This window comes from Cupressus sempervirens, chromosome 5, assembly GCF_028749045.1.
Source record: "Cupressus sempervirens isolate cs-2001-9-10 chromosome 5, ASM2874904v1, whole genome shotgun sequence".
Taxonomy (NCBI): domain Eukaryota; kingdom Viridiplantae; phylum Streptophyta; class Pinopsida; order Cupressales; family Cupressaceae; genus Cupressus; species Cupressus sempervirens.
In genome coordinates this window covers 77,158,455-77,175,019 of record NC_143122.1, presented here as the reverse complement: position 1 = coordinate 77,175,019, position 16,565 = coordinate 77,158,455, and the positions used below count along the sequence as shown (strand labels likewise).

Sequence of the window (16,565 nt, the reverse complement as noted above, 5' to 3'; positions counted from 1 at the left end):
AAAAGACTTAAAATTGTAGAAAAAGGTATAAGTAGATAATGTTAATTAAGTTAATATTAATTATTATAATTTTATTTCAAAGTGCCAATACCAATAAGTAAAAATGATGATGCATTTTTATTTTATTTTATTAAAAATAAAAAGTTTAAGTTTATAGAAGTTAGAAGTATCTTAACATAGTACCTATAAAAAGAACTAAAAATAACAATATTAAATTATTTAACTATTTTTTTAAAAAATATTTTAATAATATTTAATATTATAAAAATATTAATATTTTTAATAAAGATATAAAATATAAATATATCTAATTAAAAAACTTTAACATAATGTCCTCGTCATTTGATTTAGAAATAATATTATAAAATGATAGATTATTTAAAAAATTATATCTTTATGCATATTTATTGGTAAATATAATATTAAAATATAATATAATTTTGTATTTATTAATACATATCTTACAAAGTTTGGTAATAAGTAGATATGAAATAAAATAAAATGGTAAATCAAAATATCTATTAAACTTTATTAAGGTTTTGATTTTCATAAAATTGCTATTATCCTCATTTGTCTCAATCAATCAATATTAAAATTTAATGTGAGATTTTTTTTTTATAAAAAGTGATTGAGTTAAATTACTTGTTAAAGAAATGTCATTGCTAGTCAAACTCATTGACCCATGTTTCATGAGTAGTGATTCAACATGAATCATCTCTCATTAGAATAAATAAAACACTTAGGCCCGTTTGGTTGCTGGAATTAACCTGAAATAAGGAAACGGGAATAGGAAAATTGAAATAAATTTATTCCAATTTTGGTCCAATGTAAGAATAAATCTAATTCCTCAAAAACCTGGAATTAGATTTATTCTCATTTTGGGCCAAAATTGGAATAAATTTATTTCAATTCTCCTATTCCCGTTTCCTTATTTCAGATTAATTCCAGCAACCAAACTGCCCTTAAGAAGAGAGGACCCATAATTCAGAAGTTATTTTCTACATTCAAATGTAAGCCAAATTTAAGTTTTTGTACCGTTTGACTATTTGATCTCGTAAACGTCATGAAAATCATTGTTTCTACTCGACTTAAAAGCCCGACTGCCTTATTTATCGAAAACATGCTTTCTATTACACATGACGAAGCCCTTTCTCGGAATGTCACTTTGAATCCATTTTTTAGCGCCATTTTCAATGTCCGCTCGAAGAGTAGGATCCCCGCAGAGCAGCATAAGTGGGCGATGGCCCAGAAAAGCAAAATCGGTAGAGGAAAAGGACGATGATCGAAATGTCAGCATGTTACTCGATTGCTTTAAGCGCGGAATGGCATACCATAAAACTCCTCCAAGTAGGCTTTTCCCACTAAATTTCTCTTCATTTCCTTTCGCACCTGCTAATATATATAGTTGAGTCCAATGTATCATTTCGTAGGTAATCTGTTGGATAGTTGTCAGGTGCTACCAACAGAGAGCTATCCCTTTTTGTTACTACAAGTCTTTTCTTTTGGTCACCGTTTTGGCAACTGATTTGATAAAATTACCAAGCCTCTATTTGTAAAAGGGTTGGTAAATTCTTTTGTAGTCACAAGCCTAGTTCCACCACAGAGAGTATCTCTTTTATAATTTTATACTGCTTCTGTTGTTAGTTTTCTAATTTAATTTTATAAGTTCTCTTTGACAGTGATCTTCTTCTAGTTGAGATTACTTAGGGGTAATCTTTTGTCATTCTGTCGGGTAACTTTTTAACGATTTTGTGTATCATCTTTTACTTAGTTGACATCAGAGGGTGGTGGCTTTTGTTTAAGTTTATTAGACCTCGTCTGGTGATTTTTTAAAATATAACCTCAACTTAGTTGTAACTTTTCTGTTTGATTAATCTAATAGCTTGTATTGGCTAGGCCACATTGAACGAGTTTGATGGGCTATTTGATCCAGTGTTTTCTAGGATTTGAAGCTAGGGCTCCTTTATAAAGCCCCCTGTTTTAAAAATTGAGCTTATTGTTCTAAATTCTTCACATAGCTTTTTTTTAATCTTTGTTTTTCTCCTGCAATATTTTGGAGAAATTGTTGACCTATTTCTCCATCTACTGATCCTAATGCGTGATCCGTGTAGTTCATTTGGGATTCATGCTATCTAGAATGTATGCTGGTATGTTGATGCTAATTCTTGCTGGCTCTAAGCCTTGATTGGAATCTATTAGAACCTGGGGTTGAATTATCCTAATATCTGTGATTTGAATGGGATTTTTCAGATTTATACCCTCGAGCCCGTGTCTGGAGACAATTTTATTGAATAATTTGTATGTCTTGTAGACCCATTTTTTTTAATACAATTGGTCTTAATGCACAGTTCACATAGTTCAATCAGGATTCAGGAGTTTGCAGTTGTACCATATAATTTTATGTTGATGTGAATTGTAGTGTCATTGACTTTTCTTCATTAATTTACTGGAACACGGGTATGTGGAAATGACCCTATTTATCAATATAACTACAGGCTTATTTTTTAAGTTTATTTGGAGCTTTAAATGACTACAATGCTTGGAGCAAACCCTGCCTTTCTTGGTTATGCATATTGTAAAGCATTTAACAAGTAGAATTTGAAACTAGGACTTCCTGTTGTCGTACTGGGCTACTCTGCAATTGGGCTAACAGGCTCTCTGTAAGAATCATTGCTAATTAGCCCAAATACTTCCAACTTCTCTGTTTTTTAACAAGATAAGTTTTTAGAGGGTTGCTCGCATGTGTTCAAAGTTGTTTGAGAAATATGCTATTGTGGAGTTAAATATGAAAATAGAATATGTGCAAAGACTGAGCAGCAATAAATTAGCAAATAAAAATACTGAATAACTGTTTTCCCAATTTTTGGAAATAACAAGATGAAATTACAAAGATGAACAAGCTTTAAGCTGACTTCAAAATGTACGGTCCTCCTGCAAATCACTAATAATGCACAACAGTGACTTGCCACAACTCTTCTTGATAATAACTCAATAGACCTGTGAAAGAACATTTCCAAGCTTAGAATGCAATATAATCTCTTCATGCTTCAGTTACATGTCTCTGATCTGCAAATACAAATCTTGGTGATAAAATTAAACACCCAGCTACAGGAGGGGTCGGTTTTTCCTCTCAAGCTCCCACAGATTATTAGAAATTGGGCAGATTCTTCAATCTTCCAATCAGCTGATACAATCTATCAAAATACCCATGCATTGAGCTGGTAATATCTCCAGTCTGCTCCTTTAATTGTTGTGGCCCAATCTGCAGGTAATTGCCACAAAACATCCCTCAACTTGGATGAAGATGCCCACACCTAGCTTGTCTCTCAAACAGGGTCTGCAACTCCGTTCCTAGACACTTTAACAGCTCCATGTCAAATATTAATTCTCACACCATGTAAGTTTAATACTTAACTAGGTAACTTCATGGCATCCCACTCTGTCCATTCAAGCGCTGAATATACCAGTTCAATCCAGTGCCTAATGTTAACAAAAGCCTCATGCCCAGAAATCCTTGTTCACCAAATTAGTCGTCAAAGCTGGTAGTGAAAGGCTAAAAGCATTCTTGATCTGACCAAAAACCTCAATCGCACTGAAATTTGTCTTCAATTGAAGACTCCACAAGTTTTTTTCTTTAACATTGAATGCGAATGTGAACATGTGTGGCTCCCTAGTTACAGCTAGGGTAGATAGTTTCACTACTGAAACTGTATGCCCTTAGGATTTTCATTGTAGTTTTTATCTTCAAGAAGCTTTCCAAATCATCAGATGGAAGAAATAATCCAAGCATATTTCATATGAACATCAAATTGTTGTTTTTATAGCAATCCAGTGAAGCTTCCAGAAACACTTTTTAAATTTCTTGCACTTTTTAATCTTCAACTTTTTCTTGAGGATTGGGGATAATAAAGCGACTTTATTAAATTCTTTTTTGAGTAACCTCTTAGTGCAACTTATTAACTTAATTAAATAATATTACCCATAGAATAAACTCTTATGAATAATATTAAATAATTATAATAACGAATTCCCTTTTTTCCTAACTTTAATTTATGAGAATTAAATGGGTTAGCTGCTAATATTTCTTTCTGGACTACTTTGTGGAAATGGACAATATTGTTTTCACTTTTGTTTTTGTGAGTGCGGATTGAGATTTCCATTGCAAAAAATGTACCTTCTCAATTCATCTAGGTGGAACAATTCTTTTTTATAATTATAAAAATCATTAATTCCTTCACACGCTTCTCAAGTTAACTGAAAAAAATATTGTGACTTAGGACTTAAGTTGCCATGCCAATTTTCATGTTTGAGTTGAGCAAGGAAAAAATGTGGATCAAAATCGTGAATGATAAAATTTGAGAAAAGAAGATATAATTAAGTTTGAAGAATCTAAATCTATATTTTTAATTTTTCTATGTGATATTCTTTTTGGTTATAGTCCCTACCATTTGAATTAGTATACAAAGACATAATAAAAAACCTTGGTTGCTAGAGGCCAACTCCATGGTGGGTCAAGGTAGATGATAATATATACACCATCAATATATCCTATTAAAAGTTCTAGGAGCTATACAAATTGGGTATATATGTTTCCAAAGCAAAACAAGTTAGTTGTGATGGTGCATTAGGCCATTTGATTATCGTTGACTATAAATAGACACAAAAGGATATTTTTTGCAACTATTGTTTTGTTGCATTGTTCCTATTTGGAGAAAGGTTTGACTATGATGGTGGAAGTTTGAAGTTTGGCCCTCCTAAGGGCAACCGCGCAATCCTATTTGACTTCCTCAACAATGGTTGCAGGAAGAGCTTGCACAACATTCTCAATTTCAATGAGAAAGTTGATATGAGGAATGACCCTTGGGGATAAGGAGAAATTAAGACAACGCTTGAGAAATTGGAAAGTCAAGGGGTCTAAAGTGGCTTGGGATAGGTTGATAACCAATTTAGACCTTCAATTATCAAGAGTATGGGCCTTGGAGGAAGCATAGGGGACATCAAAACGCAAGGGGCGAAGGAACGATGGAGAAGGACAAGAAAGTTTAGGTTGGATCAGAGGGCGAAGCGAAAAGGACCGAGAAGAAGGCAACAAATCACTCAAACTGAGCAGGGAAGAACAAGGAGTATTGGGGGTCACGATCGACACCTCAACATCAAATGAAATAGAAGGGAGACCGGTAGCCACCTTGGCAACCGTATGAGAAGAATTGGTAACGGGCAAAAGAAGGGCTTGAGGTTCACAAGGTGTACACAAGACAGTATCAAACACAACCAAAGACGCAAGCTTAGAGCATTTAAAGTCAACAGTGTCTAACAACAAGTGAGATTAGATAGAAGAAAATGTACTAGCCACCTTGGGAGAGTCGTTGCCAATGGATTGTTGGTGCACATCCACCTGCGAGGGACGTTTGAGACAGTTTGCAACTCGAGAACAATAAGATATCCCCGCGACTTTGCCATTATGAATGACTGAACTTTGTTGAGGGACAACCTGCGGAGAAGGTGGCGAGCATGTGGAAGAGCCCAAGGACTATTGAGGTTAATGAGATGAGCCAAGGTCAAGTTAGGCAACACAAGGAGTCACACTAGGCAACAAATGTTGGGAGGCTTGTGCATCAGTAAAAGGGGGCAAGGGGTTGATAGCACACGGAGAAAGGTGGAAGCCCACGCATTGAAATCCTCCACAAGAGCACCACTGTTTATGGAGAAGAGAGAAGTATTTCTTATTTTGCCTCTAGATACATTCTTCTTTATGGCCTCCCACTTTAGCAAATGAAGTCACATCAAGGTGAATCCATAGGTTTGGTCGCAAAGCAGAGGCAAGTTCTAGGTGAAGAGGTAAAAGCTTGGAGTTTAACCAATTGATAGACCTCCTTGTCGATTGAATAACCGCTTTGAGAAGTGAGAGAGCCGCTTGAACAAAAATATGCTTGGTATGGCTATTCCACAGGTGGTGGTTAATCAAAACAAAAGTGGGATCAAGCAAGAATCTCGACATCTTTTTAAGAATGCTAAGTTTGCAACCCGCTTTGCAACCTTAGCCTTAGTGTTTCCAGCTGTTTAGGTTTATGAGATAGTTCCCTCCCATGAAGGGTATAAATCAAATCTATCAGATTTCCACAATCCATTAAAATGTGAAGTATATTTTTGGATTAGTTTGTGTGAATAATTTTTAACATCAATGTTTCAAATTAGACTATGTGATCGATCATCAGGATGCAAGAACACAAAAGGGAGAAACAAATGGTGGTTCGCAAATTTAGTTATCAATAAAAAGGAGGGCAGAAGGTAGTCAACATGCAAAAAAGATAAGACCACTGAACTACCAAATTAAATAAACAAAAAAAAAAGAACTGAAAAAGTAAGGAAATAAAAGAAAGAAAGGAAAAAAAAAAAAAAACTAGAATAGAATAAAATGGAAGACAAAAAACAAAAAGGAAAAAATCTAAATAAATAAAAAGAAAGAACAAAAGAACAACCTAAAGAGACTACTATATATATATATATATATATATGGACACACACTCTTCTTTCATTCTTATTTCTTAGTGTTAGTTTTATTGCATTTTTATATATTGAAAAAACACATTAAAACTAACAATAAGAAATAAGAATGAAAAAGAGTATATATACACACACACACACACACACATATCAGGAGAGAATAAAAATAAAAATGTAAACATAAAAAGCAATAGAAAATAAAAATAAAAATAAACACTTAAATATATATACTCTTTATTCATTCTTATTTCTTAGTGTTAGTTTTTGTGCATTTTTATATTAAAAAAATGCACTAAATCTAACACCAAGAAATAATAATGAAAAAGAGTGTGTGTATATGTGTGTATGTGTGTGTGTGTGTTAACTAACCAACTATGAAATAGAAAAAGACTGTAAAAATCTACTAGTGTGTGAATATAACAAAAAATACACTAAAAAATAAACTAGCACTTGAAAAAAGCAAAACAAAAGAAAAACCTACGTAACTAAACAAAGGATAATACATGCTAAACAACTAGCACATAAATAAAGAAACCTAATAAAAGAAGAAACTACACTTATATATTTACAAATATAAGTGTAGAAAAACACAAACTAAGAAAACTAGAGACACATAAAGGAGAACAAGCAGGTGCAAGGAAACACAAGAAGGGAGAAAAGACAAAGGACGAAAGAAGGAAAGGAAGACCACCACCAAGATAGGATGACCGAAGGAGCGGGGGATAGGTGGAAGGCCAAGGAACACAACACAACTAGAAGGGCAAGACTAGGAATGGGGGTTTTTGAGAGAAGAAAGTAAAGGTTGCCAAGAATTGCTTAAACTCCAAGCATCATATCGATTGGGATTGGACGGATTATTATTGATTTCAATGACCTCCTTTAGCTTTCTTTTGAAAGAGGTACCTCGCAGATGGATGTGCACCAACGGTCCATTGGCAACGACTCTCCTAAGGTGGTTGGTACGTTTTCTTCTATCCAATCCCACTTGTCATTGGACACTGATGATTTTAATTGCTCTGAGCTTGTGTCTTTAATTGTGTTTGATATTGTCTTATGCATGCCTTATGATCCTCGAGCCCCTCTTCTGCTCGTTGCTAGTCCTCGTACGGTTGCCAAAGTGGCTACCCCCTTTCTATTTCATCTAATGCTGAGGTGTTGCTCTTGACCCTCAGTACTCCTTGTTCTTCCCTGCTTGGTTTGAGTGACTTGTTGCCTTCTTCTCTGTCCTTTTCACTTTGCCCTTTGACCCAACCTAAACTTTCTAATTCTTCTCCCTCGTTCCTTTGCCCCTTGCGTCTCGATGGCCCCCATGCTTCTTCCAAGGCCCATACTCTTGAAAATTGGGAGTCTCGATTGGTTATGAACCTATCCCAAGCCACTTGAAACATCAACCTATCCCAAGTCACTTTAGACCTCTTGAGTTTCCAATTTCTCAGGCGTGGTCTTAATTTCTCCTTATCCTCGAGGGTCATTCCACATGTCGACTTTTTCATCGAAATTGAGAATGCTGTGCAAGCTCTTCTCGTGACCATTTTTTAGGACGTCAAATAGGATTGCGCGATTGCCCTTGGGAGGGCCAAGCCACCTCAGTGCAATGTTCCTGCTGTTGAGATTCAGGCCTTCAAAAGCTTTATGAATAATCATGACCTCATATTATCCAAAGCTGACAAAGGCAATGCAATTGTTTTTTTGGACAAGTTTGAGTATATTTCCAAAATGTTGGACCTTCTTTCTGACACAAGTAGCTATATAGTTGTCCCTTGCAACCCTTGCTCCAAAATTGTGAACAAGGTTAAAGCAGCAATTGCTAACTCCTCTTTGGATGAGGCCACCAAGAAGTGCCTCTTGGCTACCAAGGAGTTAACCCCTTGCATTTATGGGGCCCCAAAGATCCACAAAGAAAATGTTCTACTTAAACCAATTGTGGACAATATTGGTTCCCCAACTTATAAGTTGGCTTCTCCCTGATGTTGTTGATATTGTCAAGCGTAAGGTAGGTGTTGAGGTAACCTCTTTAGTGGAGTCGTGTCTTTGTTCCACTTTCTTTTCCTTGGTGTAATTTATGAGCAGATTGAAGGGGTGGCCATGGCCCCCCCCCTTTCACATGTGGTCACGAACTTGTATATGGAACATTTTGAGGATGTTGCACTACGTTCCTCCCCCCTTAGACCCAAGTGGTGGAAGTTTGATGTGGATGACACCAATTTTTGTTGGGCTCATGGCCCTAAGAGCGTTGATGAGTTTCATGCTTACCTCAACAATTTAGTGCCTTGCATATCTTTTACCAAAGAAATTGAGTATGGCAATTGCTTGCCGTTCCTTGACATTCTGATCCTTAAAAAACCAGATGTCTCCCTTGGTTGTTGGGTTTACCGCAAAGCCACTCACACAAACTGTTATCTTCATGCGTCTTCACATCATCACCCTAGCCAAGTTGGTATCCTTAAGATTCTCGCTCTTAGAACCTTTCAGATTTGTGACGTGGATAACTTAGACCAAGAGCTTGCCTATTTGCGCCAAGTTTTTAGGTGGAATTGTTACTCTAATAGGCAAATTTCCAAGGCCATCCACCAAGTCAATTCTTTCTTTTCTATTCTCCCTCCCCCCTCCTCCCCTGATTCTTCTCGGGTCTTTTCCCTTATGTGGAAGGAATCTCCCACAACCTCTAAGATTATGGGCAAAAAGGGGGTTCATGTGGCTTTCAAGACCTAGTTCACCTTGAGGAATCATAGTCCCCCACTCAAAAACATTTGAGATATCCTTCTCGAGTCGGGAGTCTATAAGGTTACTTGCTCTTGTGGCACCCCCTACATAGGTGAGACGGGTCGTTCCTTCTTTATTAAAGTTTGTAGCTGCGATAAAGATCTTTATCTCTCAAATTCTAGACGTTATTATTGTTATTGTAATCTTCAGTTGAAAAGGACACATAAGTTTAATTTGTAATATTAAATGTAAATGATGTGTCAGTCACATGCATTGAGGCATGAATATTCGAAGAGTTATAATTAATTATAGGAGTTATGTGAATCTCAAGAGACCTTTAGTTATAATGTGAAGAGTTTGTCCTATTGTTATATATTCGCAACTACTAAAGGATATTGTACACTTGAATTTATATTATCAATAAAATGAACTTTTGTTGTGTGGCTAGGTTTTTCCCTTCATTCTAGGAGGGTTTTCCCAGGATATCTTCTAGTGTTGATTTTCTCTCTAATGTTTTCTTTATTATTGTATTTCATCTTTAGTTTTTGGGCTCTATTGTAACATGAAATGTTAATCCGATAGATGTTAGAAGTTGTTCGATAAGGAAAAGCGTTGATGATAGATTGTCACTGAAGGGCATATATGGTGAGATTGTGCTTTGATTTTTATATGAAGGACAATCCATGTGAAAGAGAAAAGTATTCTATAGTGTTTATTTCAAAATCTTATCTCTCTCTGTATATTTTATGATAGATTGATTTAATCTCTATTGGTTGTAGGATTCAATAAGAACCATGAGATGGAGATATTGTTAAAGATATATTATTGCATTCAGATACAAAGCTCGGAGGGAGCTTGTGCTTCAGAGGGAGGCTTCATAGTTAAGAGGGAGTTTTTATGGAATCCCCTTCACTCTCATATATGTTTGTGATGCTTATGATATTTGTTAAATTTGAGACTTAAATGGAACTAAGTCTTGTTTTTATGCATATTTCTATTCTTGTGTGAATAAATGAGATTGTAAGATCAACTATGATAGCTCTTTCACTATGCGATAGTGAACATCGTGTTGAGAGAGTCCATGATGTCGTCACGTTGAGAGATTCCATGATGGGAGTTGGATGCCATGTTGAGAGATTCCATGACAGTTCATGTTGAGAGAGTTCGTGATTAAAGTCTTAGATGTGAGTCTTACAAATCTTTTCATGTTGAGTGATTCCATGAATATGAGTAATTGTTATAGGTTTTCATGTTGAGTGATTCCATGAATATGACTTATTGTTACAGGTCTTCATGTTGAGTAACTCCATGAATTATGTTTCGAATTCGTATGATTAGAATTTATCATTGACATTTTTTTGGTTGCAGCTTTGTGTGACTGATCAACTAAAGATCTCTCTCTTGCTAAGAGGGAGTGTTAAAGTTTGTAGCTGCGATAGAGATCTTTATCTCTCGAATTTTAGACGTTATTACCATTATTGTCATCTTCAGCTGAAAAGGACACTTAAGTTTAATTTGTAATATTAAATGTAAATGACATGTGTCATTCACATGCATTGAGGCATGAATATTCAAAAGAGTTATAATTAATTATAGGAGTTATGGGAATCTCAAGAGAGCTTCGGTTATAATGTGAAGATTATCTCCTATTGTTATATATTTGTAGCTACAAAAAGATATTGTACACTTGAACTTTTATTATCAATAAAACGATCTTTTGTTGTGCGGTTGGGTTTTCCCAGGATATATCATTCTAGAAGGGTTTTCCTAGGATATCTTCTAGTGTTGAGTTTCTCTCTATAGTTTTATTTATTATTGTATTTCATCTTTAGTTTTTTGGGCTCTAGTTTTAACATTCTTCACTAGGATCAAAGAACATGTAGCAGATATCAAACATGAGCATTTTCGTAAATCTGCTTTAGCTGAGCATTTGTCTGTGACCAAGCATCATATTCACTTGGAGGACACCCAAATTGTGTATAAGGAAGACAATTTATTCATAAAGAAAGCTAAAGGAGGCCATGTTAATTGGTAATAATCTGTCCAATCTCAATCGAGATGATGACTGGATTTTAAGCAATTCTTGGCAACCTTTACTTTCTTCTCTCAGAAACCCCCATTCCTAGTCTCACCCCTCTGGTTGTGTTGTGTTCCTTGGCCTTCCACCTATGCTCTTGCTACTTTGGTCTTCCTATCTTGGTGGTGGTCTTCCTTTCCTTCTTGCGTCCTCTATCTTTTCTCCCTTCTTTCACTTCCTTGCCCCTGCTTGTCCTCCTTTGTGTGTCTCTAGTTTTCTTAGTTTGTGTCTTTATACACTTATATTTGTAAAGACATAAGTGCAGTTTCTTCTTTTATTAGGTTTCTTTATTTGTGTGCTAGTTGTTTAGTGTGTTTTATCCTTTGTTTATTTAAGTAGGTTTTCTTTTCTTTTGTTTTTTTGAGTGCTAGTTTATTTTTTAGTGCATTTTTGGTTATATTCACACACACACACACGCACACACTCACAAATATACATATACACTCATGCACACACACCGGTAGATATTTACAGAGTTTTTTTCTATTTCGTAGATGGTTAGTTTATGTATGTATGTATGTATGTATGTATGTATATATAGATATATGCATATATGTGTATACACACATATGTATATTATATATATGTATGCATGTATACACACACACAATCTTTTTCATTCTTATTTTTTAGTCTTAGTTTAAGTGCATTTTTTTCAATATAATAATGTGCACAAACTAAACTAACACTAAGAAATAAGAATGAATAAATAGTATATATGTGTGTGTGTGTTTTATTTTTATATTTACATTATTTATTATTTGTTTTCTCTTTTGACACACACACACACACACACTCTTACTTTTTTTCATTCTTATTTCTTGTTGTTAGTTTTAATACATTTTTTCAATATGTAAAAATGCAATAAAACTAACACTAAGAAATAAGAATGAAAGAAGAGTGTGTGTGTGTGTGTGTGTGTGTGTATACACTCTTTAGGTTGTTTTATTTTTTCTCTTTAGGTATGTATATAGTAGTCTCGTTAGGTTGTTCCTTTGTTCTTTATTTTTATTTTTCTTTTTTGTCTTCCATTTTATTCTATTTGACTTTCTTTTTACTATTTTCTTTTATTTTTGTTTATTTAATTTGGTAGCTGAGTAGTCTTATTTTGTTTTGCGTGTTGACTACCCTCTGCCCTCCTTTTTATTGATAACTAAGTCTGCTAACCACCATTTGTTTCTCCCTTATGTGTTACTTGCATCTTGATGATGGATCACGTAGTATGATTCAAAATGTTGATGTTAAAAACTATTCACACAATCTAATCTAGAAACATACTTCACATTTTAATGGATTGTGGAAATCTAATAGATTTGATGGGCAAAAATGTCAAGGATCTATCCTAGAAGGATGAATTTGGCTATGGAGATCTTCCTTCAAGAAGCTTGGCAGAAAATATTCAACTTATCCATGAGCTTCTTCATGTTATTATCATCTAGGGTGAATAGGACGGTTGTATAATCAGTAAATTAAATAGTAACTAGGTCTTCACCATTAGGAAGCCTAATTCCTTCAACTTTAGGGGAAATGGAATAATACCTAAGGAGATAGGAAAGAGCACCTGCAGCAATAACAAACAGGGCAGGGGTTAGTGGACAGCCCTGCCTGATAGATCTGGAAAGCAATGATAGGATCAGCTTGACCACCATTGGTTTCAACCTTGGCATTAGCATCCTTTTGGATAGTTCTGATCATATGTTGAAAGTATGGGGGGGTGGGGGGAATCTTCTCAACCTAGAAGGATAAATCTGGCTATGGAGATCTTGCTATGAGAAGCTTGGCAGAAGATATTCAACTTATCTGTGAGCTTCTTCATCCTGTTATCATCTACGGTGAATAGGATGGTTGTATTAACTAGGTCTTCAGCATTAGGAATGCTAATTCCTTGAACATTAGGGGAAATGGAATCATACCTAAGAAGGCTGAAATGAGCATCTGCAGCAATAACAAACAGGACAGGAGTTAGTGGACAGCCCTAACTAAAGGATCTGGAAAGCATGATAGGATCAGCTTGACCACCATTGATGTCAACCTTGGCATTAGCATCCTTTAGGATAGTTTTGATCATATGTTGAAATTATAATGGAAATCAAGTCCATCTAGCGTCATGAAAACAAATTCTCATCCAATCCTATCATAAGCCTTTTTACAGTCAATTAACATCATACAAGCCTACTGTTTTGAGTCCTTTGCCCAATTCATAGTCTCCCAACATGTGATCAGATTTTTAAGAATGTATTTGCTTTTGACAAATTCTGTTTGGGTGGGTTTAATTACTGAGGGAAGGACGTCCTCAAGTCTCTTGGCAAAGATTTTATAGACATTCAACAGTGCCTTGCCAATCCAATTTATATTGTTCTTATGAAATTCTCCAGGAAGCCCATTAGGCTTTGGGGCCTTGTCATTAGCCAAGGATTTGATAGCATTATTAATCTCCTCAATTGTGATTTTTTTATCTAGGAGTTCAACTTCCTTAATGTTAACCTTTTTTGGGATAATGTTCTTGATAATTTCTCTAGCTTTAGTCATGTTAACATCTGTATCCTTAGAGTTGAACAAATTCATATAGATTTGGAAGAATGCCACAGACATGTATTGCTGCTCTGTAAAATTGACACCTTCCTCCCATACATTATCATTTGTTTCTTTAGCATCTGGTCCCTTTATCAGCATGCTTTAGCCAGTTAATTGTTGCCCTGACCTTTGCACCTTGTCCTATTATTCTGAGTGTTCCTTGAAGAATGCTTAGCATGAGCACGGTCAAGGGCGGTAGTTAGATTGGAGGTTTTGTTCTGAAGATGTTCTTCTGCCATCATTAATTGCTCATGTAGGGTGGTCTCCTACAACCTAGCATCTTAGGCCAACTTTTTACCGACCACTTGAAATAGTTTCTTCCAAGAGTGAGTATTTTGATTCCATTTTGGAATATCAAATTGATCTGTGTAAGACCAAGAATTGAACTGCTTGATGATGAAAGCAGCATTGAGGACTTCCTCATAATCTAAGAGTTTTATATTCAATGCAAAGGACAGAGACTTATTCGTAATGCAAGAGCCAACATCCTCGTGAGTGATTTCTGCAACATTGGGATGATGGTCTTACAATGTGTAGGGCACCACCTTCACAAGATTATTCCTAGGGATCTTGTCAAATCTGAAAAATCCTTTATTGGTGTAGAAGCAGTCAAGCTTGCAGGAGATCCTATTTCTCCCTTGTTGAACAAAATATGCAGATGTAGAAAGAAAAAATCCAGAACGGAAGATGAAAAATGGAAGTTCTCATTAATTACATTGAAGGAATTACAATAATATAGGCTTCCTCAAAGCATAACGTAGAGGAATTAGAAGTATTCCTTAGTTAGCTTAAATACTAAGAAACTAAGCTTTATCCAATAAAGCATGGATAAAAACAAAAAACATGCTAAGTTTTATTTTCTAACACCCCCCCTTAAGACTAACTAAGGAGACAAAAGCCTAAGAATAGGAAAGAGAAAAGAGGGAAAACCCAGTAGGAACAAAACCCCCTCTCAAAATATGCATTAGAAAAACATCTTTTGAGACACAAAAAAAAGTGTGGATGACTGTCAAATGATAATTGTCATAGTGCTGAATAAGCCTCCTTTGAAACCAAGATGAAAATTGGGATCAATCTGCACGAGTGCCCCCAAAAACACTACTCAAACAATGAGCAGATGAAAAATTAGGCAAAACATCTGTCAATCGAAGATACAAAAGACAATAATTTGCATAGAGACCCCCAACCAATAAATAGATAGCAAACAAAGACAAAACATCTATTAGTTAAGGATGCAGATGACACATAAATCCGTACAAGTGACTCGAACGACACTACTCAACCATGCAAAAATAAATTGCTAGTTGAAAATACAGGTGCCAATTGTCTACAAAATTGATCAACTATGGAACCAAAGAAGCATCAACACAAACAATAGAAAACCCTCCAAAACAAATTTGAAGGGAAAGGCATGACAGGTCCATTGAAATGGTGTCTCACTAAAGAGGACAAGAAGGCAAGGCCCATGCAGTAAGAGCATGACCTTGGCTTGTCAGAGATGAAGAAGACCCAAGGGCTGAAATTTGATGTTGTTGTATAGCCTTCTCCAAGGCCTTTGATCTCATCCAACATCGATTGATTGCATGCCCCACCTTACCACAAAAACTGCAAGGCTCTTCCAACTTTTTCTTATTTGTCTTGGACTGCTGACGAAAAGAGAGAAGCAAAAGCTATGGAGGCTGGAATTCCTAGATACATAGATGAGACATGTTTGATGAGTAAAAAGATATATTGCTATTATCAAAACTGAATTAATAAATTACAAAGAGATCAATCCTTATAAAAGGAGATCAAAACACTACAAAAAAAAATCTAGGTTGCATGATAATAATTAATTATTATATCCCTAAAGTTAAGCTTAAGTAAACTAGAGTTAATATGTGACTTAATAATTAAATCAAAATGATTTAATTAATAAGACAATATCTTATTACTCTAACACCCCCCCTTAAGATAAACTTAGGGAATAGCGAAAAACCTGGAAACTATTGCTGAAAGCAAATTTGGGACCCAGCAACAAGGTTTGATGAGGTACCCAAGCACAACTAAATCTCTGTAAAGAGGAGAAATAGAGAAAATCACATGGGAAAAACCCTACTCCAAAAAGAGATGTAAAGAATGTTCTAAAAGATAGGAACAAAAGGATGATCACGAAGAACACTACTGAAGCATGAAGCTGCAAATATTGCCAAAGTGTTGATCTGAAGAACCTCCACTGTATAGAATATGACCAGGTAGAGAAGATTGAGTTTGAAGAGTTGATCAATCGAAGATGAAAGGTATCTTCATGGCCTTTGAAAATAGGAATGCAAGAATGTCTATATGGTAAATGATCCATCCCATCAAAATGCGTAGGTATCCGGCCATTGCAATCACCTAGTACATAGGATCAAATATTGAATACATAGCTCACTCCATCGAACCAAGTAAACAATAGAACCAACATAACCCCCAAATAATGCTAAGTGGTAAGACATAAGCACTGAAACTCAATGCAATATCTCTTGCAGAAAGAAGAACTAGGACATCGAGAGTGCAAAAGAAGTACAAACAACTACAATGGCATGTGTCATGACACATCATGAAGCTAATGTTGTGGAAGGAACACTCACTTGACAAAGGAAGATGGCGAATATGGCCAACATGAAACCCCCCAAGGCACTTTATAATGTAGTGCGAGTGCAACAAAACACAAAGATGTGCAAGA

General features: G+C 35.5%; 1 protein-coding gene across 3 annotated transcripts in view; it reads left to right on the top strand.

The window, feature by feature from the left end:
* Positions 1 to 1,114: 1,114 nt before the first annotated feature.
* LOC149554631 (DNA primase) overlaps positions 1,115 to 16,565 on the top strand; it is a 231,636-nt gene continuing 216,185 nt past the window's right edge. For 2 of the 3 annotated variants that reach the window (XM_089828697.1, XM_089828696.1), the window contains exon 1: positions 1,115 to 1,347. In XM_089828697.1, the coding sequence (XP_089684823.1) occupies positions 1,194 to 1,347 (154 nt within the window). In that variant the 5' untranslated portion in view covers positions 1,115 to 1,193. The remainder of the gene's footprint in view (positions 1,348 to 16,565) is intronic. The other variant, XM_089828698.1, reaches the window with a different exon arrangement.